The sequence below is a fragment of the Antedon bifida genome, chromosome 2 (assembly GCF_963402885.1).
Source record: "Antedon bifida chromosome 2, ecAntBifi1.1, whole genome shotgun sequence".
In the NCBI taxonomy this organism is placed as follows: Eukaryota; Metazoa; Echinodermata; class Crinoidea; order Comatulida; family Antedonidae; genus Antedon; species Antedon bifida.
Window position 1 is genome coordinate 21,199,459 of NC_136227.1, and position 25,561 is coordinate 21,225,019.

Below are 25,561 nucleotides of genomic sequence, written 5' to 3' on the forward strand. Positions count from 1 at the left end.
ATTTAAACCCGTAAGTAAAACAAAACCCAAATCAAGAGGAAGACCAATCAAACACTACCATCCGCTGATAGTGAAAGAGAAACAAGTATCATGTACTGTTCTTGATATTCTTCCTAAAGAAGTAGCTTCGACAATCACTCAGCAAGGTTCGAGGCTTGCCCATCTTTAGGGTCTCCCCAAAACACATAAGGAAACATTATCATCCTATACTATCGGGCAGCGGAACGTACAACTATAAACTAGCACAATGGTTGGATGACAAACTAAAACCGCTAGCAAGCAATGACTTTACAATCCCCGACATTTTCGATTTTGCCATTGGTACCAATGATCTGCTAGTTTCTTATGATGTTGTCTCACTATTTACAAATGTACCCTTGGATTAGACTATCAAGATCCTCGCTGAGAAAGCTTTTGAGAATGACTGGTTTAACGTGCAATATGGCTTGTCAATTGACAAACAAGGTCTCATTGATCTACTCACAAAATCAACTTTTTCAATATGATGGTGACTTAGCCATGGGTTCTATGCTTGGTCCTTTAATGGCCAACATGTTTATGTGTGACGTGGAAAACACCCTACAGGCATCTAATAAGATGCCAGCATTCTACCGACGATATGTTGATGATACCATTGTTTTTATGCCGGACCAGGACTCTGCACACAAGTTTCTGGACACTTTAAACAACACACACATTGCGATTGACTTAACAATGGAAATTGCCCATAATAACTCTATAAATTTCTTCTGCATTATGATAGCCATGTTGATAACAAACATACGGTAAGAAAAATCTTGTACATACTATGCTTAATCGAGCATACAAGTTGTCATCTACTAATCACATCTTTGTTGAAGAAGTTACTGTGACGAAACAACTCAAACAACTTAGTTGCAAGTTAATAATATTAAGCCAGTTTTTAATAGTAGAAAGTTAGGTGAAATTCTTAAATCTAAGGAAAGAAAACCTATGATTGTAAATCAGCAATGCGTTGTATATAAATTTCAATGTGGTTTGTGCGATGTAAACTATGTCAGCTATACTTGTCGGCACCTTTATCAACGTATTGATGAACACAGTGAAGGCACCACAGGAGAGCATTTAAAGCAACATAATATAAGTCCTATTAGAAACTTTTAATCATTTTTAGATATTGTCTAAGTGCAAATCCACATTTGATTGTTTAATTAAGGAAATGCTTTGGATCAAAGAACTGAAACCTACACTTAATAAACAAACCAATTCAGTCAAAGCTAACTTGTTTATTAATTAAGAAGGAGGAGCTTAATACTTAAGTTCTTTGTATTGTAGGCCTTCTTTGATGTTAATCGATTAGTATTTCCTGTCACCCATTGGTGTTTGTTGTTTTTGTATAATTTGATCACTTGATCTTGAAAATGGTTCCATGATGGTTTCGAAACGTTGATCTTCTTATTTGTTGTCATTAAATTTTATTGTAAAGTTATATAGTAAGCGTCTATTAATTTGTAATATTATTATTTTATTATTTCTTAGACTGAATTGTTGGACACATTTTCCCTAAACTTGCACAGAATAGACAAGGATGTTCAGAGGTGTGATCGTAATTACTACTACTTTAATGATGGTAATCTAGAAAAACTGCGCAACATTATGTGTACATATGTATGGGAGCATCTTGATGTTGGCTATGTACAAGGAATGTGTGACTTGGTTGCTCCACTACTAGTCATTATGGATGATGGTAAGTCATTTGACCAATCAAGCCTAGCTTAATACTAACAGAAGACCTATCTAGGCTAGAAAGGTAGCGATACTATTACGAAACGACAGGCAACTGGAACTCATCTAGGCTAATTCTGTTTTTTCTACGTCTTGTAGAGATGTTCCCATTAATTAATTTTTTGGGTCTAAATTAGTACATACCGTAATGTTCCTAATAAACGCCCCCGGGGTGTTGCATTTTTTAAAAAGGGGGGCGTTTGTTAGGGGTGAAATGTAAAAATCATAAATAGAGCCTAGGCCCTATATGAGGCCTGCCTAGGCTAGGCCTACCCTAAACAAGTTGCTTCAGACGGTCAATCAATTTTTTTGGGCGTGCAACAAATAACCAGACGCCTTGTATCAATTCCGTGTTGTGTGAATAAACATGCGATGGTCTGATCCCCGTTGTTTTCCTGGTTTTTAAAGACCAGCGATGTATGTTGTCGCGAATTTTTAAAAAAACGTCCAGTGTCCTACACGCGTGAATTACCCTACGCGCCCGGTGTAGGCCTACATGTTTGTCACGCTGTTAGCGTACATCGTTATCACAGTCGCTGAAAAAATATGACTTTCCGGGCTGAAAACCAATTCTAAACGTGAGAATCTTCTGTTTATATAGATTGGGCACTAAGGTGTGTTAACAAAAAATGAAGGGTGGGGCGTTTATTAGGAGCGGGGCGTTTATTAGGAACAATGCTGTATATATTTCAAAAAATGTACTTCTGTCGTGATACCAGTCATCACATTCATGATGTTGTATTTCAAAATTAATAGTATAACAAAAATATTCTCCAAATGCGAAAAGATATTTTTTTTAATACACAAAATTATTGAACGAACATTCAATAGTGCATACTGTTGCACGCCATGTGACCCACAATCGTCCAATCAAATGACACTTATTTTAGTTAGGTGTTATATAAAAAGAACTATTGTATAGAAATTTGAAATAAAATATGGAGTATAGAGAAATTAGTTTCCTCTTTCGCTTCTCCTTATTTCTCTCTCTATTGGCCTCCATAGTGGATTATGGACACCACCAAATTACGTTCTATTTAGCCAACAATGTTATTTGTAAATCAGGCACACACTAGAAAATTGTTCTATGCCATCAAATGCTATTTCTCAGATTTTGTACATTTTTCAAAATACTGTAGTATAAATAGTAGTTTTGCATGTTTTTCAAACATTCCTTTTACAGTGGACACTAATATTTATTTGCCATGACTTTGCATTTAAAATTGCTTGCTTTTAAAATTAAAACAAAATAGACACTGAAGAATAAAGTATGTCTATTAACTTCATCTTTCTAATATAATGTACCTCTGCACTATACATCCATTTACAGATTTGTGTATTCTGCAGTGTACCAGGGAACCTGGGACGGATTGCAATATAAAGACTTTGTCTTAGGCTTAGATCTAAGCCCTAAGCCACTCGCGAAAGTCTTAGTTAAGCCTCTTAGCAAAGTCGATTGCAATATAGCGGTCTTAACTGAGACTTTATTAGTAAAGAAACAATCAAACCAGCCTATAGTTACCGACAAATGAGGGCGCTATACCAACAAGTGCAAATAGAGTAATTTAACAATAAGGAGTAGCGACAAGCTCCTCAGTAGGACATATTGAGGCCATTTTAATACATGACACACTGCCTATTCAATAGCATTAAGATTATGTAAATACTAGGAAATTTTAGCAAATAATTAAAAATATTGGCAACAAAATTGTATGTAATTTAATTAATACATTTTAAATTTTAAATATGCTACTACAGTATATGTAGTCTTTTCTTGGTCAAAATAGTGTAGCGCTAGGCCGCGTATGGAGAATATGCGTACAGCTTGTTGATGCGGTTGTGGACCGCTAATAGTAATTGATCGTCAGGTAGGTGTGGGCCTATATAGATTTTATCTATTGAAACAATTGGTAGATAAAAATAATAATACACATGTCTTATAGTTCAATACCTCTTTTCTACACTAGTATCATAAAATCAATTCACAGCAGTATTTAAAGAAGTTAATTTCGCCATGATATTACTAGCTAGCCTAGGAGCGCTCGCGTAGCGCAAGACCACTGCGCTGAAATTCTAAGGCTAAGACTTCTTATTGCAATGGTCTTAAATCTAAGACCATCGTTGCTAAGGGTTTCATCTTGGGCTTAAGTCTAAGACCGCGGTTAAGACCTTTATTGCAATCCGCCCCTGATCGTACAGTAATATTACTATAACTAAATCTTTTTGATTCCCGAACCTTACAATCAATATAATGGTGCCTGTCCATTGGACGGGTACGCTAGTATGTTTATATTTTTTCTAATACAATGAAAATCCACAAAATATCAATAAACCATTATTTTAACCATTGACCTACAGCTACAAACATTTTATACTTAAGCACATTCTACTTATCTCAGTAACATTTAAGCGAATAGGGTCATGCTTCTTGTCAAAATGCTCAAAACCTCATGTTTCTATACACTTTAATTTTTTCCAAAACTGACCTAAAACTATTTTTGACCAGAAAATTTGTCTAAAATTACTCAGAATATATTTAACTTATAAATATAAATCATCATCTTAAACGTTAATCGTCGTTAAACATTGCTCGTCTCACTTGTGTTCACCACTGAGCAAGCATGTGTAGAGGTCCGCATGTGAAAAGTTCTGTTTCCTTTTTTATTTTTGCCATCCATGTTGTTTTTGGTCTTCCTTTTTGTCTTTTGGTCTTTCTCTGAGCCTCTCCGAGTGCGATCTTAGCTGGTGTGTTTTCATTTAAACGGAGCAGGTGACCATATCATGTCAACCTTCTTTTCTTTATGTTCTTACTCCACTCAATTTCTCCTGTTCTTTTGTACAAATCTTCATTTTTTATTTTCTCCGGCCACCTTATACCTATTATTCTCTTTAGGAATTTTCTTTGAAAGACATCGATTTCGCTCTGTAATGATACTGTCATTGTCCACAGTTCACAATTATACTTAAAGATGCTTGTGAGGTATACGTTGAAGACTCTCATTTTCAGGTTTATTGTTATTTTTCTATTTTGGAGTATGTGATTTATCTTGCTGAAAGCTGCTAATGCAGGACGTTTTCTGTATTTTACATCCTCTTACTTACTTACAAGGAATTTGCAATTTCGCCAGTCTTCATTTCCCTTCCTTTTTATTTTAAAATCTTCTGTTTTTGACAGGTTAACTTTTAGATTGTAGTCTTGTAGATACCGTGGAATATTTATTTCATTTATGTATTCTTGTGAGGTAGATACAAAAGATATGTCATCTGCATATTGGATGTTTAATGTGAATTCGAGTGTATATTGTTTTTGTTGTTGCTCTTGTTCATATTTTTGTAGGATATGTGCTAGATATGTAGTGAAAAGGTGGGATTAAGACAGTCTCCCTGTGGTACTCCTATGTTTGATTTATTTGGGTCGCCTATTTCCTTTCAAATCTTTAGATTCTTTCAGATCTACTTGTTCTTATATAAATAATTTGCAAATATCCCTTACATTATTTAAACAATGCATAAGAACCAATGCTTTTATGGTCATTAAAAATCCTGATCAAATGTTTATATTAATCAATTTGCATATTATGTAAAATAAGCACTTGTCTGTGTTATGCAATGACACACTGTAAAGGGTTTAACCCGTTGACCAATTATGTCACTTAACATACATACATAATATGGTCAAGGATTGAACTTCCTGACCATGGTAGATGTTGCAAATGAGGGCATTATCATAGGGCACATACTGTGGGTTTCACAATCGCTCATCAAAGGGACATCACAAAATAGTGTCGCCCTATTTGGCTCTCAGGGAAACCCAACATTATTAAATTGTGTTGTAGAATGGCTGCAAAGTTCATATTTAAACATGCTATAGGATCTGCCTCCTCTTCACAAATGGCAATAACGTTCAGTCTTTTGAAGAGCAATTGTTGATCAATGAACTGTGAATCTTCTGATAGTACGGGTTATTATGTCTTTCAGCTCGATATTTGTGCCAAAATAGATTTTTTAGCTAATTTTGTTATTCTTGAGATGCTGAATCCAAAAAAGTTAGGTGCCATTTTTTTCGACCACTCCTTCAGCCGCCATTTTGTATTTCAAAATGGCCGACGTTCCACACTAAAGTTGGTCATCCATGGTATCATTGGAAAGGGAATGTAATACTGATCATTTTATTCCATTACACCCATATCAATAAACGCATAGTTACATAGTAATTGCGCAATAAACAAATCACGTGACCAATAAAGGTCAAAAGGTCAACATGCAATTTCACCAAATACTGTACTGTTTGGTATCGTTGGATATATTTGTTTTATTCTGAATACAGTTTTATTAATGTTTGTTTGATTTTCTTTCTACTTTGTCATAATTGTCCATTTATATGTTTTATATTATATTATCTTATCTTAATACTGAATAAGTACAGTACTGGATTACACTTAACTTCAATGTCAACTTTCCGAGTTATTTAAAATCAAAATAACTATAGTCTGTGAACAAAGGTGAAATAAACTGTTGTCAAATTACATCTTTGTTTTGTTTTGTTGGATAGCTTTTTAAATTCTGAATCTTTTTTATTTTTAGTAATTTCTGTTTTCGTAAAAAGAAAATGCTACGGGTCATGGTATCATTTGTATAACAGCTGGTACCACACAATATAAAGCCATCTGTGCACAATGCCAATGTTAATTGGCATGCCTTTCTCTTTGAACGTCAGATGAAGTGCAGCAAACAGAATGTTTGCATTTGATATTATTATACAGTGAAAAAATCTTAAAAGGTTTAAAAAAAAATTAAAATCAATTAGTTTTCCTCAAATAAAGTTTACACGAAATAAAGAAAAGTCAGTGTCCTACTGCTGCCTTTACTACCTTTACAAACTACAAATCGATATTGTAAAGAAACGAATTACGGTGTTTTTAACGTCTAAAAGTTCCCTTGATTTTTACATATGGTTTGTGACTATCTCAATACAAATCCTAACTATACGTTGTTATTATTAAAAGTTACATAGAATAATTAATCAAAATATACTTGTTTGTGTTAACTTAACTTTAAAAACTTATCGGAAAGAAGGGAAACAATATCCGCTTTCCAGCAATATTCAAATTAGTTTGAGAAAAAACGAAATCTTTTAACATTCTACAACCTTATAAATGTGTATGTAACGATTTCAGTTATTAAATTCCCTTTTATAAATTTGCATTTTAATTTTGTTACTTTTACTGCATTTCTCAGTTATATTCAGGGGCTGATGCAGGAGTGTTGCCCCAGTTGCCCAAATGTTTTTTTCTGCCACTAAATTAAAATTTAGACCTCATTTCATCATATTATAGATTAACTATTAACATTATAGAAGTCCAGGGTTGGAAAAGACTATATATATAGGCTTATGTAATTGACAGACTGCAGCGTAAAATTAACCAGCAGTCAACAATAATGTGCATAATTTACTGACGGTCAGTGTTTTTTTTGTTTGTTGACTGTTTGGATTGCTTGTGTGCATGAGAAGGTACGAAAGGCCACCACACACTGTGTTCGTGGTAAACCCTGTCATATGGGTCGTTGATTTCTCCATAATCATTGCATTTTGCCTGGGGTTCCCTGTCATTTAAGTATTTCCGTAGTACCATATTTATCTTTACTTCCACTTGCTATTTTTACGTGCGAAAGTACCATTTCCGGCCATCTAGGGGTGTCATTTACTATAAAGACAAAATAAACAGTTTAATCAAAAGCTTCCAGGCAATGGCTTCTGGTTTACTATTTTGTTCTTTAAATTATGATTTTATCAGGTAAACTATTTTAAATAATTTTAATTATCAATATACCTTGAAATTAGTTATTGTAAATAACTCAATAATTTGGCTGTTTGTTCTATTGCAGAGGCTAAGACTTATAATTGTTTTTGTGAACTGATGAAAAGGATGTCTAAAAATTTTCCTCATGGAGGTGCTATGGATACGCATTTTGCTAATATGAGATCTCTTATTCAGGTAGTATTATTCATGAGTTTTAATGCCAAAATACAATGCACTAAAAGGCAACCTCCATGGTACGGTAGTTGACCCAACAGCTTTCAACGTAATAAACCATTATTTTGTATTGCAGCTTAAAATTGTTCCAAAAAACACTGTCTGTATTTTAACTGCTATTTTAAGAGCGCCATTAAACTTGTTTGAAATGTGTTCCTTTTCTCTTCTACAAAATGGAACAAGTTATATGCTCACCTATGGAATTTATGAAATGCTAGAAAATTTATTTTCCTTCTGCCTGCTCATGTTCTGTGCTTATTGTTTTATTAATTATAGGTTCTAGATGCAGAGATGTTTGAACACATGCACCAGAATGGTGACTACACTCACTTCTATTTCTGTTACAGATGGTTTTTACTAGATTTCAAACGAGGTAACTATCACTCTTTGTGGATCCTTCTATGATCTATATTTTGAGCACAAGTGAAAACCAGCCAAAATAATGACATTAGAAATTGAACGAAGTGTACTGTTTGGTTTATATATATGCTCACGCTAGCCATTCGCGAATTTGCAAATGACGTGGTAAATTGACAAAAACTGGCGTAAAAAAATTTCCCTTTAAAAATCAAACATTCGTCCACCTAGGCCTTACTGAATAAAGTTTGCTGCCGTGGTCAGCCCAGCGAGATATTGTGTGAATTGCGCATCGATGACATCGATAATCCAGATTTCAGTAATTTGCCTTTGGATTTATATATTATATCTACTGTATAGTCCTAATTAAATATAGGTTAGGCAATCTAGCTAAAGCCCAAAGTGATGCAAATTGCAAACAGATATTTTTCTTTTTTAAATGGTCATATATGATAAGGAATCAAAATTTGAGCATCACACCTTTTTCACTCATCCCAAAGATATACAAATTAGCTTAAATATGCAAATTAGGGTAACATTACAGGATTACCATATCTCAAAAACAACTAGTCTAGATTTGTTCACTGATTTATTCAGAATGTATATATTTAACCCATTGACTGCTGGATGTTTATTGGCCCATTGTTCTGCAATGCCAGTATATTTCAGTAGGGCATTTCCTGCTTGCCAGCTCATTTTTTTATCAACGTCAGAATAAACAAACAATTTTTGACAGGGTAGTATTATTTTGCAAATAACTAATAAACTATTGATAATTTGAAAAAATAAATAATAAACCTAGTTCATCAGACTTTTCTACACAACCAGAACAATTAGCCTATTCACATAAATGCAAAAATTTGGTACAGCGAGAGGTGGCATCCTTTTCGCATAAGTTCGAAGTTGGCAGTCAATGGGTTATATCTCTCAAATGTAACATTTTATTTTAAAAAAATGACATTTAACCCCCGAACCCATTTCTCAATATTTGCATATATAATGAGACTATTATCTGTAGAATCTTTGTTTTGGCGTCAAATGACTTTGATAGAGGTTAGCCAGCATAGGACCACTTTGTAATTCCTAAAATCACACCTTTGTCATAAACCTCGAAAGTATGCAAAATAGTAGTACAAGTTACATGAAATATGCAAATTAGGAGTCAAAGTCTTCCCATATCTTGAAAGCTGCAATGCTAGAGAGTTGATTTTTTCACAACATTATTCAGAATTTAGGTATTTATTCTAATGAAACATTTTACGAAAAATGACCAGAAGTATGACATTTGACCCTCGACCCCATTTCTCAATAGAGTATTTGCGTATAATGCAACTAAAATGTCTGTAGAGCCTTTGTTTTGGCCTCAAATGACTTGGCTACAGGTTTCTAGTCAGCATAGGATTGTTTAGTATTTCTCAAAATCGCACATTTGTCACTCGCCCCTCAAACGTATGCAAATAGTAGTACAATGGGTGAAATTACAGTGTTACCATATATCTAGAGCTTTAGCGTTTTTGAGATGTGTTAACACTGTAATGTCCATATTTCACATAACTAGTACAAAGTTTGCATACTACGAGGTGCGTAAACGATCCTATGCTGGCTATTGGGAACCTGTATATGAGTCATTTGAGGCCAAAACAAAGTCTATACAGTTGTTTTTTTTTACCCTAATTTGTATATTTAAGCTAATTTAAGCTCATCAGGATGAGTGACAGAGGATGTGATGCTCAAATTTTGATCTCATCATTAGTGACCATTTCAAAAAGAATGTTTGCAATTTGTTTCGTCCAAAATGCTAGATTGACTGATGCTGGACGAAAAAAGACCACAGAATAGTGCACATCGTCAATATTAAATGATTGCATGACCTTGGTTGGCACCCTCCTTGATATTGGATTCATACTCACCCTATCCTCGGGATTGTTTTCATCAAATTTCAGCTCGATTGGAGCAATTTGAAAATTTTAAGATTTGACCTTGACGACCTAACTCGTTTTTTCTTATACCAATGAAGTTTGAAGACTGTGCAGTCCCTAGTCTCTGAATAAGAGCAATTTTTAAAGTTTACTTTGACATTGCATGACCTAGTGTAGCACCCTCCATGATTCACACTCAGTTTCAGTGTGATCAGAGCAATTTGAACATTTCGAGGTTTGACTACCTAACTCGTTTTTTCTTATACCGAGCTGCACCCACCCACCAAGGAAGATAAGCTGTCAAATGTTGTGTCTGAAACTACAGGGTGTAGTATGCTTTTTCGCAATTGTCTGAAAGAAAGAAGGAAAGAAACAGAGTGTCATTTGTGAAATAAAACCTAGTAAGCAGAAGCTGACTGAGTAATAAACACTGTTCAGTAAATATTTGGTTTACAAACTTTTTTATATTAGCCCATTATGATCATAAGTAAGATGGATGTTGGGACGAATCGTATGTCGGACGGTGGTGTGCATAACGGACAAACTTTTTGTGTTTGCCTTTTATAGATAGATATACTGTATGGAGATTTGGATCCTGTCCCGTGTCTTTTACCAGTCTAATTTTTAAATGTAAAGGGAATTGATATATTTTATTTTGCAGAGCTAGTTTACGATGATACATTCAGTACATGGGAGACAATTTGGGCTGGAAGAGCTGTATCATCCAACCAATTTGTATTGTTCATTGCTCTGGCGCTTGTAAAAATATACCGAGAGATTATACTAGACAACAACATGGACTTCACTGATATCATCAAATTTTTCAATGGTAATTTCAGTACTATTATAATTCAATTCATTGTTTTATTTATTTGACATCATGTTCTGGGACCCCAAAAGCAAAATGATATGTCTTGGGCCCCAGAAGAACTTAACTACATAAAATTATTTATCAATATACAGTAGAAAATACATTTAAAGATGTATTGTCCCCCTGACAGCCAATGGGTTTTTGGTTGAATTTAACCATTTATTTGTCATTTTATAAGTGAAAACGTTTTTTTTTTTTTTTCGTTTTTTTCTACTTAAGTGATTAACTTTATTAAAACTACAAAATAACATATTAAAAGTCTGATTAATTATTCTTCATTTTTAATGTTCTTTGAGGACAAAATACATCTACATTTAAAAACATAAAAACTGGCAAAAAAAAAAGATTGTACACAGGATTCGAATTAAGAATCAGTAAAATGTTGTTTTAATTGCCTGAGGAAAACAGAAAGTGAAGAGAGGACAGTGAAGACCAAAGAATAGGGAAACGATGGATAGGTGAAGATTTAAGTCAGGATACCGAGAATTGATTACGATATGATCAGTGACACTATTACAAAAAATAATATTATACAGTCATCGAAAGACAAACGAGATTGAAATAACTTCATGTCGGTCCTTAAGAGACAACAAATTTAGTTTCTTCAGCCGCTCCTCGTACGGAATAACTCCCCATCCAACTTTCAATATAAGCCAGAGTGCTGGTAGGCCATACTCAATGATGGGTAATATCATGGTTTTATAAAGACAGGAGATTGTCTCAGGAGAACTTCCAGCATGGAAAAGAATAACACCAAGCATCCTACTTGACTTTGAAACAACCTGAGAAATGTGAGCATGCCAGGAAATCTTATTAAATCTAGATGCACACCTAAATACTTGTGGCTGGGAACAGCTTGAATTACACCCATTATTATTTATAATAAATTAATTAATATAATTTACTAGCAATTATACCCTAGCAAAAATTAGCCTTCTCAGTACATAACACCCGACGCCAGTGCAGGACAAATTCAATTCAACTTTAGCTTCAAAATGAGAGGGGTATACATAGCTATGATAGGCCTATAGTTTAAGTACGTTGTAAACTGTGTAAATGAATAGGTGTCATATTGGCTGATAAGTAAAATATCTCATTTTGAAACTGCGGTCTCCAGCCTTCTTTCTCCTCTTACCATACCAGCCACAATCAACAAACCTTAACTCCTCCCCTGGACAGTTCAAATGTAGTAAATTTTCTTAGTACAATTCCAATCATATAGGCTACTTCATTACGCCAGTATTTCCGCTCCCCCTCCTCCCTCCCAACACACCCCAGATACTGGGTGATGTGTTTAAGACGGTTCCAGCACAAATAATGTTAGTCATCACTCCCAACCCATAATCCCTCAGTGGAAGTCTTCCCGGACATTTTGAAATGTAGTTTAAAACCTTCCCGGTACAATTGCGATCATTTTGATACCCCATATGTATGGTTACATGCAGAAACAGAAATTTGTATAACGAACAAACATCGAAAGTGGGGAAAAGTGGGCCATTTTGACCACATTTTGGCCCCTAACTTGGATCCTAGATGGTGGATGATGTTCAAATATAGTTTAGAACATTCCCAGTACAATTGCGGTCATTTTGATACCCCATATGTAAGGTTACGTGCAGTAACAACAATTTGTATAACGAACAAACAGACAGACAGACAGACAAACTCTCTCACTTATAATATAGATTATTCAAATAAATACCATCCTAATTGGTATAATTAATACATTATTTAGTTTTAACATCTTTTGAAACAACTTCCGCGACAGAGTGGGCCGTTTCGGTCGAAGAAGGAAGATGTTTTAGACGGCTTGCAACATGGGCAGAACTAGTGACATAGCCTATCGTGTGCAGCCCCTCAATAAAAATCAGTGTGCCAAATGTGAGCACGTACCTTGCAGTGGTTTTGGAGGAGATACCTAAAATTACGCAAAAAATTTAGTAGCATTAATATATAGATTGTTAGGCTTTATGTGTACAACAATATAGGCCTATCTATGTCTGTTTTTAATCCATTTTGTTCTTTTGTTTTAACATCTTCGTTTCTCCATGATATTACAAAACAATTTAATTTATTACTGATTTATGGTTAGTCAATAAATCAATTTAATACAATTATTATAAAACAATTATACAAATATGGATTAAGTCAAGAAAGAAAAAAAGGCCTCAATCATAAAATACAATAGCTGGCAATATCAGCGTCCTTCAGAAATACCATTTGTGACCTTTGACCCACATACCAGGGCATCTTTATATCTATGTAAGTAATGGTCGTAGAAATTTGGTATCAAATTGTTAGAAATATACATATTTACATTCATTCTAACAGAAAATTTGAAACATAAAAGATGATCAGAAATACTCTTAATTACTAATGTTTCAAACAAAAAAACATATATCTACACAACTTATCCTTAGACAGTATAAATGTTATGCAATAACATGATGCTTTAAATGGTTTCATTATAGGAATTACAACAAATCCTTTACTGTTTGTAATTTTACTTTTGCTTATAATAATTCTAGAAAATATTGTTGAACCCTGAGGACGATCAAACATTGATAGAAACGTCGAACTCAACAGTTCTTTTCAGAATGCTAGAAGTAACTTACCGTATTTATCCATTTATTGTTCAGAGGGGTTTTTAGGGGGAGGGGTGTTTATTCGGTATAGGCGTTTATTTTTTTTGTGTGTAATATGGTAACATGTATAATCAATTAAATACACCCTAGATATAAAAAAAATACAACACAATATCATAATAAGAATAACTGTATTAAACCTCCTCCTTTTTGGGTGCAAGTGCATTCATGATATTGAAAAGGTATCAGAGACAACTATAATAGACCAATTCATTGTCACACACACACACACACTACAGTACACAAGGGTGTTTTCAGGAAAGCTGGACATATTGTACAATAGTAATGCAACTATGCATTGGCATTTAAAAATATGCAGAAGACAGTGTTGATTGTTGACAAATTGTAGTCACAGTGGTGTAATTGTGTCTCATAGTAATGAGTAATAAGATCTACAATTTAGAAAGCTTTTTTGATATTAATTGTGCTGTATTTTTTTTTATATCTAGGTAGTATTTATTTGATTAAACATGTTATCATATTACACTACAAAAAAAAAATAAACGCTCCCCTATAAACCCTTCTGAACAATAAATGCTTGGGGCGTTTATTAAGATGAATTCAGTAAGTTACTTCTGAAAAGAACTGTTGAGCTTGACATTTCTATCAAAAAGTTTGATCGTCCTCGGGGGTCAACAATAATTTCTAGCATTATTATAAGGAAAAATATAATTACAAACAGTAAAGGAGAATCCTATTATGAAACAATTTAAAGCATAATAGACAGGCAGCCCAGAGACATTTGGTTAGATGAGCTAGGTACCAATATCTGACTATTTAAGTGTGTTGGGGGTCACTTGATGTCAATGAAAATGGGAGTCTGCCGGGTACCCCCTGCTGCGTCTAGACCGGGGGACCCCGAAACGTGCTAAAAAATCGGCCCCGGTTAGATGAGAGAGATACCACCTAATTTTACCACCATGGGATGCCCATTGGCATCCTAATACCAGTATCACAAACGACAGACTTTTTCTCTGCTGCAAAAGGCCCGCCAGACCCCCCGAGGGAGGGCCTAAAATGGGGTTAGCATAGATGAGTGAGGTACCACTCAAAATTAATGCCAAATGAACAAGTTGTGTTCATACAATACTAAATGGATAACAACAGAAATTGTCTCCTGCAACGCAAGTGCCAGACACCCTAAAGTTAGACTAGAGACCCCCTTCCCCCAACTAGCCCAGCTTAGATATTGTAGATACCACCAACAACCAATGTTATATGATTTGGCACATTGTCATCAATACTAAATGACCTATTACAGACTATCTGTACACTGCCTTGGCCCTGGAAGACCCCTCTAAAGTTCGACTAGAGACCCCATTTACCCCAAGTATGGCATAGCTTAGATATTGTAGATACCACCAGCAGCAAAAACAACACCTAAAACAACATGTTTAATTGATCGAACTAACACAAAACAATTAAAAATATATCACATCAATGACGATAAAATGACCATTACCATTCTAAAGGGAAAATAGTTTAAGAGTTTCACTTAAAACTTATATAAGCCAAATATATATAACAAGTATGGATTCGGGTAAATTTAGCATTCCTTGCCTTTGGATGTCAAAGATACATTCGTCTGTAGCTCTTGGACCTATTTTAAGAGAAAGCTTAGTAATCACCTTAATCAAATTCAGGATTGTAGTAACTTAATCTAAAGTGATTTGATTAATTAATAGTGGGTAATTTTAAATGCTGTATATTATAATCTTAATCCTGTATTCAAATTTATATATACTAGAGGGTGAGCTCGCTTCGCTCGCTCCCCCTCTAGGAAGTGTAGACGATGGTTCTCGGAATGATAATGTTCTTCTTTTACGTTTTCTGTCGGTTACCATTATTGAAAATGCTTGACATTCGTAAAACTAAACTATTCTGTTTCACAGTGTCTTAGATGATTAATAACATTTTAAAGTATAGTCTTTATTATTTGGTAGGGCCCTTATAGGGCGGAGGTGGGGAGGCGGAGTTCATTTGACTCGAGGGAGGGGCTTATTCGAGGGATATATGTTAAATTTTTCAGTTTTAATAATATGGTAACATTTATAATTAAATGAAATCCTCTATCTAATAGATATGAAAAGTGGTAAAAAAGAATAACAAATGCTTGGTAAATTGTAGATAACAGTGCGATGAATTCTACTACAAATAGTATAATTGTGTTATTATAAATGTGGATGGGATGGACGTTTATTAGGTAGTTGGGTTGGGGGGGCTTTATTGGAGAAGTGATGTTTTATTGGAGAGGCGTTTATTCAAATAAATATCATCCTAATAAGTATTAATACATTATTTAATTTAAACATCTTTTGAAACTAACTGCTGTGACAGAGTGGGCCATTTCGGCCCAAGAAAGAAGACATTACGGCTTGCAACATGGGCAGACATCTCGGTCCTAACAGGACACAGATAGCCTACAGTTATTCCTGCCAGCTTACTTAATAAAACTCAGCTATCGGGATTTCACTCGATTAATGTCTTATCATCAAATCTCCCTATGTAATTTTATAATACTATTCCCCACAATATATTCCGATTCTTTATGGCGTATATTTAATTTGATCTTTATTAATTTGCAGTATAATTTTTATTTTTTAACTACTGTACCTTTCACACGCGCGGTCCGTTCCTAAAATAAACAAAAACTTAAGCTCCAGTCCTACTATAGTATCTGTTTTTTTCTTCCGTCTTCCAAAGGGACACTGTATTGATTGATGGAAAGTGCCTGTTTCCAGTCACCTTTAGGGTCAAATCTATTATTTTAACTGCTCCCTTGTGTATAAAAGAGAGAAAATAGTTGAAACCAAGTTGCTGCAAGGTGAACTTATCATAAACTCGGAAATAACTTGACCGCCAAGAATTGAAATTGAGTAGAAAATCTACTGTTAAAATCATAAATGTTGTTAAAAAACTCTTTATAATATCTTGCTAAGATAGAAATATGGAAAAATAGCGTCGAACTGCACATTAATGTTATCAAATCTACGTTTCGCGGTACATCTGAGATAGATAAGGTAGGTATCCAAGGCGGAGATTTGTACCGAAGTTTTTGCATTGTGCTCGCCTATGTCAGAATTAACCATAATTTATATATAGATATATATTTATATAGATGCGTTTAGGCTGCAAGAGTGCTCAATTGGAATCAAGAGCGAATATATATTTTTATAAAGTAGATGGAACACGGACGTCTATCACAGTGTTTCACGTTAAACGATCTTCAGATAGACTGAACAATACCGTATCTCGATCGAAAAAAATATTTAAAAAAAAATTATATATATATATCATTTTTTTTTATGTAGTTTATTTATGTAGATATGTAGTACTGTATCTATTAAAATAGGTACTTGAACAAAATTAGTATAATCTTTTAAAAAAATGCTTGTCAACTCAATGAGATCCAAATTGGCAATTGCCGCAAAATCCTCACTGAGTTTGACGTTGAAATTCACTCTAGAACTAAGAAGTTGAAAAGAGAACTTCCTGCATCTGAGTTTCAAAACAAACTCAGGATTATCGCCAATGATTGCCGTAAGCAACCAACGGTAATGGCCTGAAGGGGACATCACAAATTTGGTCTACCTGCAGACTTGGTCATTTCAACACAAATGACTCTACCTTCGGATGACTTCAGGGCTTTTAGGAAACCCTGCAGAAGGTTCGTTGGGACTTATAACAAGAATCAGAGCAACACCTCTGTCACTATAGTGACCATAGAAAATGGTACACTCAAAACTGACCTATTCCGTAAACCCACGGATAAAAATATGTACTGTACCTGCTCCCTAGCAGTTGTCATCCCCAACACTGTACTAAAAACATACCGAACAGTAAAGCATTACGTATCAGACGTATCTGTTCTTCAGATTTAGATTTTTTTTAGAATCGTACCGAAGAACTAACCGGACACCTCCGGAATAGATATTACAAGAAGGAATACATCGAAACTGCTATAAAGAAAGCAAAAGATATTCCTCGATGTCAAACACTGACGTACAAACCACGTCAGTTAAGTTCGACCACAGTGCCATTGGTCACAACCTATCACCCTAGGTTGCCTCCATTACGGGCTATTACTTTGTTGAGAAACATATGCCCATTCTACAGTCCACAGAACGTTTTAGGACTGTTTTTCCGGAACCACCCATTATTGCATTTCTTAGACCTCCCAACCTTCGTGATATATTAGTCAGATCCAAATTTAAGAGTGAAATTTACTCTCATGACAGCCATTGCGGCAAATCTTGCAAAACTTGTTCATTGGTTGATTCTACTGAACAATTTAAGAGTAACCAAACTGACCGCATTTTTCGGATAAGACAATCAATTAATTGTCTAACCAAAAACGTCATTTATCTCATGTCGGAGAAACAAAAAACACTCTCCGTATGAGAATGACACAACACAGATCATTAAAGCTCGATCAACCTGTAGCCGAACATTTTAATTCAGCTGGTCACTCGATTGCAAATTTCAGAGTTATATTACATGATACAATATTCCATGATGTCAAATGGAGCGACAAAACTTGCAAAGACAAAGAAAACCACTGGGAATTACAACTTAAAACCACAAAACATTTTGTACTTAACTCCCAGGTCGGCAAAATTATTCCATTGACTACCAAAATTTAAGTTTCAATATTAACCACCATTTAAGCTGTTTTTAAGTTTCATTCCAAGATTGTTTATACAGTATCTCTACCAAGCTACCTTCTTTGTTTTCTACTCTTATTCAGACTCCACCCTGTCTCTTTTTGTTGTATTTCTTTTATTCCTGTCCACCCAGGCAGCACTTGCCAGTTCTTATACTATGACTTTATCCAAATTCCTTCACTTGCACTGATAAATGGCTAGTGTTGCCCGAAAGCTCTGCTAACGTTTCTGGCTGTTTTACTTTATCCTTTTGATTTCGCTTTTTTTTGTATCTCCATTGAGATCCAGCCACTGATACCCACAGCATTGTCATTTTTTCAGTTATTTGCCTTTGGATTTATATATATAAATATGAATACAGGATTAAGATTATAATATACAGCATTTAAAATTACCAACTATTAATTAATAAAATCACTTTTGATTAAGTTTCTACAATCCTGAATTTGATAAGCTTTCTCTTAAAATAGGTCGCAAGAGTTACAGACGAATGTATCTTTGACATTCAAAGGCAAGAAATTCCAGATCCTCACAAATCTAGCAGGAATGCTAAATTTACCCGAATCGGGGTGAGTGAGTGGCCGAGCGGTTAAGACAGTGGAACCGTAATTACGTAGCCATAACATCGGCAGGGATTCGAGGCTCACTCACTCCATGGTTCTGGTGGTAGAACGAGTCTTCTCGGATAAGGACTATAAACCGTAGGTCCAGTGAACACAACTAGCTCGTGTGCACTTTAAAGAACCTAGTACATCTTTCGAGACAAGTAGGGGGTTACCCCGGTGTATTAGTACATCACAGCCACTGATCACCAACTGGGCCCTCTGGGAGACCAGTCTTTGACTGAAGAGGTTACCCAGTATAAATATATATTTCAATCAATCAATCGTACTTGTTATATATATTTGGCTTATATAAGTTTTAAGTGAAACTCTTAAAACTATTTTCCCCTTTAGAATGGTAATGGTCATTTTATTGTCATTGATGTGATATATTTTCAATTGTTTTGTGTTCGATTAAAGTTAAACTTTATTCAATTAAACATGTTGTTTTAGGTGTTTTTTTTTTGCTGCTGGTGGTATCTACAATATCTAAGCTATGCCATACTTGGGGTAAATGGGGTCTCTAGTCAAACTTTAGAGGGAGTCTGCCAGGGCCAAGGCAGTGTACAGATAGTCTGTAATAGGTCATTTGGTATTGCTTACAATGTGCTAAATCATATAATATTGGTTGCTGGTGGTATCTACAATATCTAAGCTGGGCTAGTTGGGGGAAGGGGGTTTCTAGTCTAACTTTAGGGTGTCTGGCACAAGGGTGTTTTCAGGAAAGCTGTGCATATTGTACAATGGTAATGAAACAAAAATATGCAAAATACAGTGTTGATTGTTAACAAATTGTAGTCACAAACAAACAGAATGAAGATCCATATAAACAATGGGAGGATAATGTGTCATTGTTTTATATCATTATACTAGCACCTGGAGAAGTTCCAATTAATGGAACCTATGACAGTGTCATTTTTGTTCTAAAAGACAGAAACATTTCATTACAAAAGCATAAAGAGGAAAACAAATCATTTAAAGTACCTAAGGTATTTATTCTTATAAACACCCGCTTTGAATATTTGATATTAATTGTGCTGTATTTTTTTTAATATCTAGATGGTATTTATTTGATTATACATGTTACCATATTACACTACAAAAAAAAATGCCTCCCCGGAATAAACTAAAAACCTAAAAAAAAACTATAAATTTAAACAAGTATCAGTTATTGCATAATATTACTGTCTAAGGATAAGAGATATGTTTTTTTGTTTGAAACATTATTAATTAATAGTATTTCTGGTCATCTTTTAACTAAATTTTCTGTTAAAATTAATGTAAATATTGTATCTTTCTAACAATTTTTTGATACCAAATGTAGTTGCTCCTCTTACTCTCAAATTGTGGCTACCATGTACCATGTACGGGTAAAGACTTTTCATCGCTCACGCTTTCAAGCTCGTAGTAATAGAGCCGTCCTTTGAATCAAACACCAATTACATGAGTGAAAAGATACTGCTGATATTGTTGCTCATGTTAATGTCAGCTGTAAACTGAGACAGTTGCCTTAGAATGTCCGATACAGAAAACAAATAGTGCATGCCCCGTAAACCAAACTAGTAAATTATGTAAGCACATCACTGTTACAATAAAGTAGTCTCCGCATTTATGCATACACACATTACAGTATGGAAATTATTCTCTAGTGGGCCTCATTAGCAATTCAATTGAACTGTTTGTAATAATAAGCCTATCCAAATTATATTAGCTCGTTAACACAAAGGCACGGGCATTTCCCATAAAGTATTTTTTGCAAACTGGACTGGCCTATCGTAAGCAAATATGTGCTTGTATACTGTGTCACGTGCCATTAGGAGTGGTAGCCTGTTTAATACAGTTGTATAATAATATGTACACACACAAACAAATTATGTTTGCCCTTGTTTCCAAAGTCGAACCTCATGGCGAGTAAATTAAAGGATTTACTTTATTCTGAAATACAGTGATTGTTTATCTGGTTTGTAAGGAAACGCTGTCCTTGTTCTGGTATATATGCAAATCACAATCACAAAGGCATGTGCGCTACCAAATATACGGTGCAGAGAGCTACTCGATAAAACCAGGGGAACAAACCCAATTTCTGTGTCAAACTGTGCACTGCCTCACAACAACAATTGTGAATTAAATCGAGGAGTTGTGCGTTATATGCCAAGGCAAATATGAGATTTAAAAAATGCTACATTAAGTGACCAGATACCCCGACAATGCATCTACTTGGCTGAATGGTTTGCAAGTTCAGTTGGAACAGCTACATACAGCAAGTATATAATCCAATGCTCAAACTATGCAAACTTCCATTGGTACTTATTATACCTACTGTACCAAAAGTAAAACTTCCTTGACCATCAAAGATAAAATTCTATCGATCTTTATAAATACCTGGTGAACAACTATGATAATCGACTGATTGCGGCCAATGCGGAAATGATGAGACATGTCGCGCAAGCGAGATATATCGGAAGGCAATGTGTTGTGCAGTTCTACTTTAAACTTGATAACCCCAAATCTTTCCGAACAACAACTACTGACGTTTAATGTAAAGCAAAACTCAAATATACACTGACATGAAAATTATTTTTTTTGTGTTTTTTAGAAATGGCCGAGAGACACGATGCTAAAGCGGTGCTACACATTGCTAGGGACTTAGTCCATCAGGTACAGACGCTTATAGAAAACAAATAAGTCAATACATTGACAATTATTTATCATACTGGTTGATAGCAAAAATGAGCTGTGATGTGTGAACATGGTGCACATAATTCATAAATGTTAATGAATGTTCAACGATGATGTCTATCTTTCAATTATGTCTGATTTCAAGTTAAAATGTTTGTTTTGTTATCCAATGAATGCATTCACAATAATCAGAAGATTTTTACTGTATTTTTTATTTGAATAAACTCCTCCCCTGAATAAACGCGAATAAACACCTGGGGCATTTATTTCCTCAAATAAACACCCCACCGTTAAAATTCATTGATTGACATGATCTACAAATTACCAAGCATGTTGCAACTGCTAATGTAGAAAACGCCAGCTAATGTCGAAAAAAACCTCCCTAAAACGTAAGCAACCACCCTCGTTATTGATTGAGGGACTATTTCTATTGAACGACCACCATCTCTGTGTGGGATCGCTTATCATAATCGACCACCAATCATGGTCAATCGTTGTGGATCACCTCCTCTCATTAGGGGACCGCTTCTCATAATCAACCACATCCAGTAACGACCACCTCCCGTAAATGACCACCTCTCATAATCGACCACATCCAGTAACGACCACCTCCTCTCATAAGGAACTGCATTTACCAATAATCTCAGTCACTTACGAGAGGTGGTCACTTACGGTAGGAGGTCGCTTACGAGATGGCTGCTTGTTGAAAGTTGGTTGCTTACGGTAGGTAGGTGGGTAGATTGATAGATAAGTAAAGCAAGATGCAGATTGATAGATAAGTAAAACGAGAGGTGTGGTCGTTTACGAGACATGTGGTGGTCGGTTACGAAAAGTGGTCGATTATGAGAAACGGCCCCTTATGAGTGGAGATCGCTTACGAGATGGCCGCTTGTAAAGTTGGTCGCTTTTAATAGGTGGCTAGATTGATAAATAAGTAAAACGAGAGGTGTGGTCGCTTTCAAGAGGTGGTCGATCATGAGAAGTGGTACCTAAACAGATATGGTGGTCGTCCAATAGAGGTTGTCATTTGCGAGAGTTGGTTGTTACTGGAGTTGGTCAATTATGAGAGATGGTTGGATGATGTGTGGTCGTTTTAGAAAGTTGGTCGCTTACAAGAGGTAAAGTGATGCATTTGCACACGATTTAGATGTAGGTTTGTAAAATATATATTATATTTTCTACATTAGCTGGCGATGGTAACTACATTAGCTGTGAGGCAATTTTCATTACTACATTAGCTGTTGACCGTTCTACATTAGCTGGTGTTGGTTTTTTAGTTACTACATAAGCTGTTGGTGTTTCTACATTAACAGTTGTTTCGACATTAGCTGGCGTTTTCTATATTAGCGGTTGTAACAAAGCATTTTGATAACATTTTTACTGTATTTTATCACTTCTCGATAATAATTTTGTTTTATTTACCATATTACACCCAAAAAAAATAAACACCTTCCTCGAATAAATGCAACCAACTCCCCTAAAAATCCTCCTGAACAATCAACGCCTGAAGCGTATATAAGCGAATAAGTATGGTAATTTATAGTTTATAAGCGAATAAGTATGGTAATGATTATTTGATGAAAACCAAGTGTTGGTGAATATTTCATATAGTATGTGTAAATATTTAATAATAGTAAATTAAATGGTTGACAGTGTATATAGTAAATATTACAAGTTATACCAATATCCAGAAGGTATAGTTTGTGAAATTCATATATATATATTATTTATTATATGTACAGTATATAGTTAATATTTATTGTGGAAATTATATTTGTGTTGATAGGTTGATGTTTATAAGGTATATATTTGTTAACATGTATAATAGTAAATATGTATTTAAAATATATATTTTAAAACTGTATCGGATCCAAGTCTTTAAGTGCTACCAGTGCTACCTAAATGTGGTACATATTTCATTGTCCATGAAAGTGCTATAATAGTCATTGGTTTCCTTGTAATTCCAGTGTGGCCCAAGCCTTGATATTATGAAGTGCTACAGTTAATATTTCATTGATTTTCTTGTAATTTAAGTGCAACAGTTGATATTTCCTTGTAATTTAAGTGCTACTGGTATTTCATTTATTTTCTTGTAATTCAGGTGGCCTGAGCCTTGATCTGGTTGAAGTGCTACAGTTCATTTCATTGATTTTTTAACATCATGTTCTACGCTACATTTTTAATAGTCTTTAAACTTTGCCTTTTTTTGGATTTCTATTTGCACCATGTTATTATGTGTTCAAGGTTGTCATATTGAAGAATTTTGTTTTACTCTATTAATTTAAATTTATTCAATAGATGTTTTTATTTTTATTTGTGCAATTATGCTTGTAGAATGCAATAATGGTGAACTCTTATAATATTAAAATGTCATTGTTCTTATTATATTTCATCATCATTGACAAAGATGATCAAAATTATCCAATCACCATTATTATTATTTTGTATATTAATTATGTTGATTTTTAATAGGTAGTTTGTATACCAACCCGCCTCTGTTTATATGAGTGCAATGTTACATTCACATTAATTTCAATTTCGCTTTAGCATGCGCACAGAATTTCACTGCCAATAATAGGGAGCTTTCGAAACAGGCGATGCAGCAGTGTGCAACGCGCAAGTCAGAGAAAGTCCTGCGTTGCCTCTCTTCAGGTCTGCGGATATTTGCATGCTCACTGTAACTTGCACTCTCGGTTACGCGTCGCACAGTGCCACGTTGCCTGCTTGAAATCTCCCTCGCTATGTGAGCATAAATATAGAGCACTTTTATCATGTGACAGATAATTGTCCAAACAAATGACAGGAATTTATTTATAACAATTATACTGTGAATTACAATTGTAGTAATCAATTTTGTATTATGTCTGATATTATGCGGGTTATTTGTGCAATACATAAACCATTTTTATTATTTATTTAACATTTTTAATTTGTTGGCAGTGTACTTAATTGCTTACGAGAATCAGATTAGGATTAACCTGCCTGTTGTGTTAATGCCAACTTTATTTAAAGGTCGTGGTCTTCTCTTAGTTCTTCCTTCAATATGTTAAATTCTGCAAGGTTTTCTTTATGTCTCTGTCAAACATGCAGTACAGTTTCATTAATAGGGCTGGCCACTTGCTTCTAATAGATGTGTTTATAGTCAGTTCTGTCTTTGTGAATGTGTCTGTCAATATAGCAGTAATGTTAACTTTGTGCAATAATAAATCATGAATGTTGTAACTGTGTATCTTTATTATTATAATCTATTCCAAAATTGCAGCATCCTCTTACTTTATTTGCGAGTCCAGTGTTACCACATTATCGCATTTAGAAACATTTCGCTGAAACTTGTTCACAATAAACATGAAAAGTGCACAAAATATCCTCAAATCGTATTTCGAAACATTTTAGACCATTTTGAGAATTTCTCTCAAACCTTTTTTCATTAAACCATAAAAAGTACACAGAATTGCATCAAATCACATTTTCACATTAAAAACAAATAGCCAAAACAAAAATGCACCAGAGAAACTAGGCAAACAATTTGAAAAAAATGAGTTGGGGAGTGGAATGTTAGAGGCTGTCAACATAGCCAGATATCCTAATTAATCCCTTCTAATCACTATAAGCCCTGTTGACACTTAATTTTTTGCCTGGTCTTGAAATGGCGGCCATTTTTCAAAATGAATGATTGGTCCTAAGTCTGTCCAGGTACCGTTTGGACAGGAGTTTTATCTGGGGGGTTACAATGATCGAATCTCTGCTTAAAACTGTCAATATCTAATAGTTTTACAATCAACTGTTTTCTTTTGGGATCTCATTAGTATGCCTAATGGACATTAAAACATCTGGACAATCTCTTCACTGGACTTTCTGGGGCAAAGTCGTGAACTCAATTGAACTTAAAATTGAACCTAACCCTTAGACTTCAACAGCAACAGTAGCGACCACAGCTGCTTTCCAAGCTATAGCAGAAATAGCAACTATAGCAGTAACTCTTAACCCTTACACTTCAATAGCACAATAGCATAACAATAGGGACC

General features: G+C 34.7%; 1 protein-coding gene across 1 annotated transcript in view; it reads left to right on the forward strand.

Annotated features, from left to right (window-relative positions):
- The window catches only part of LOC144858554 (small G protein signaling modulator 1-like), a 195,265-nt gene extending 170,491 nt beyond the window's left edge, over nucleotides 1-24,774 (forward strand). Inside the window, exons 17-21 of the mRNA XM_078714687.1 lie at nucleotides 1,519-1,726; nucleotides 7,651-7,760; nucleotides 8,076-8,172; nucleotides 10,737-10,904; nucleotides 21,454-24,774. Coding sequence (XP_078570813.1) covers nucleotides 1,519-1,726; nucleotides 7,651-7,760; nucleotides 8,076-8,172; nucleotides 10,737-10,904; nucleotides 21,454-21,542 — 672 coding nt within the window. The 3' untranslated portion in view covers nucleotides 21,543-24,774. The remainder of the gene's footprint in view (nucleotides 1-1,518; nucleotides 1,727-7,650; nucleotides 7,761-8,075; nucleotides 8,173-10,736; nucleotides 10,905-21,453) is intronic.
- The last annotated feature ends 787 nt before the right edge of the window (nucleotides 24,775-25,561 follow it).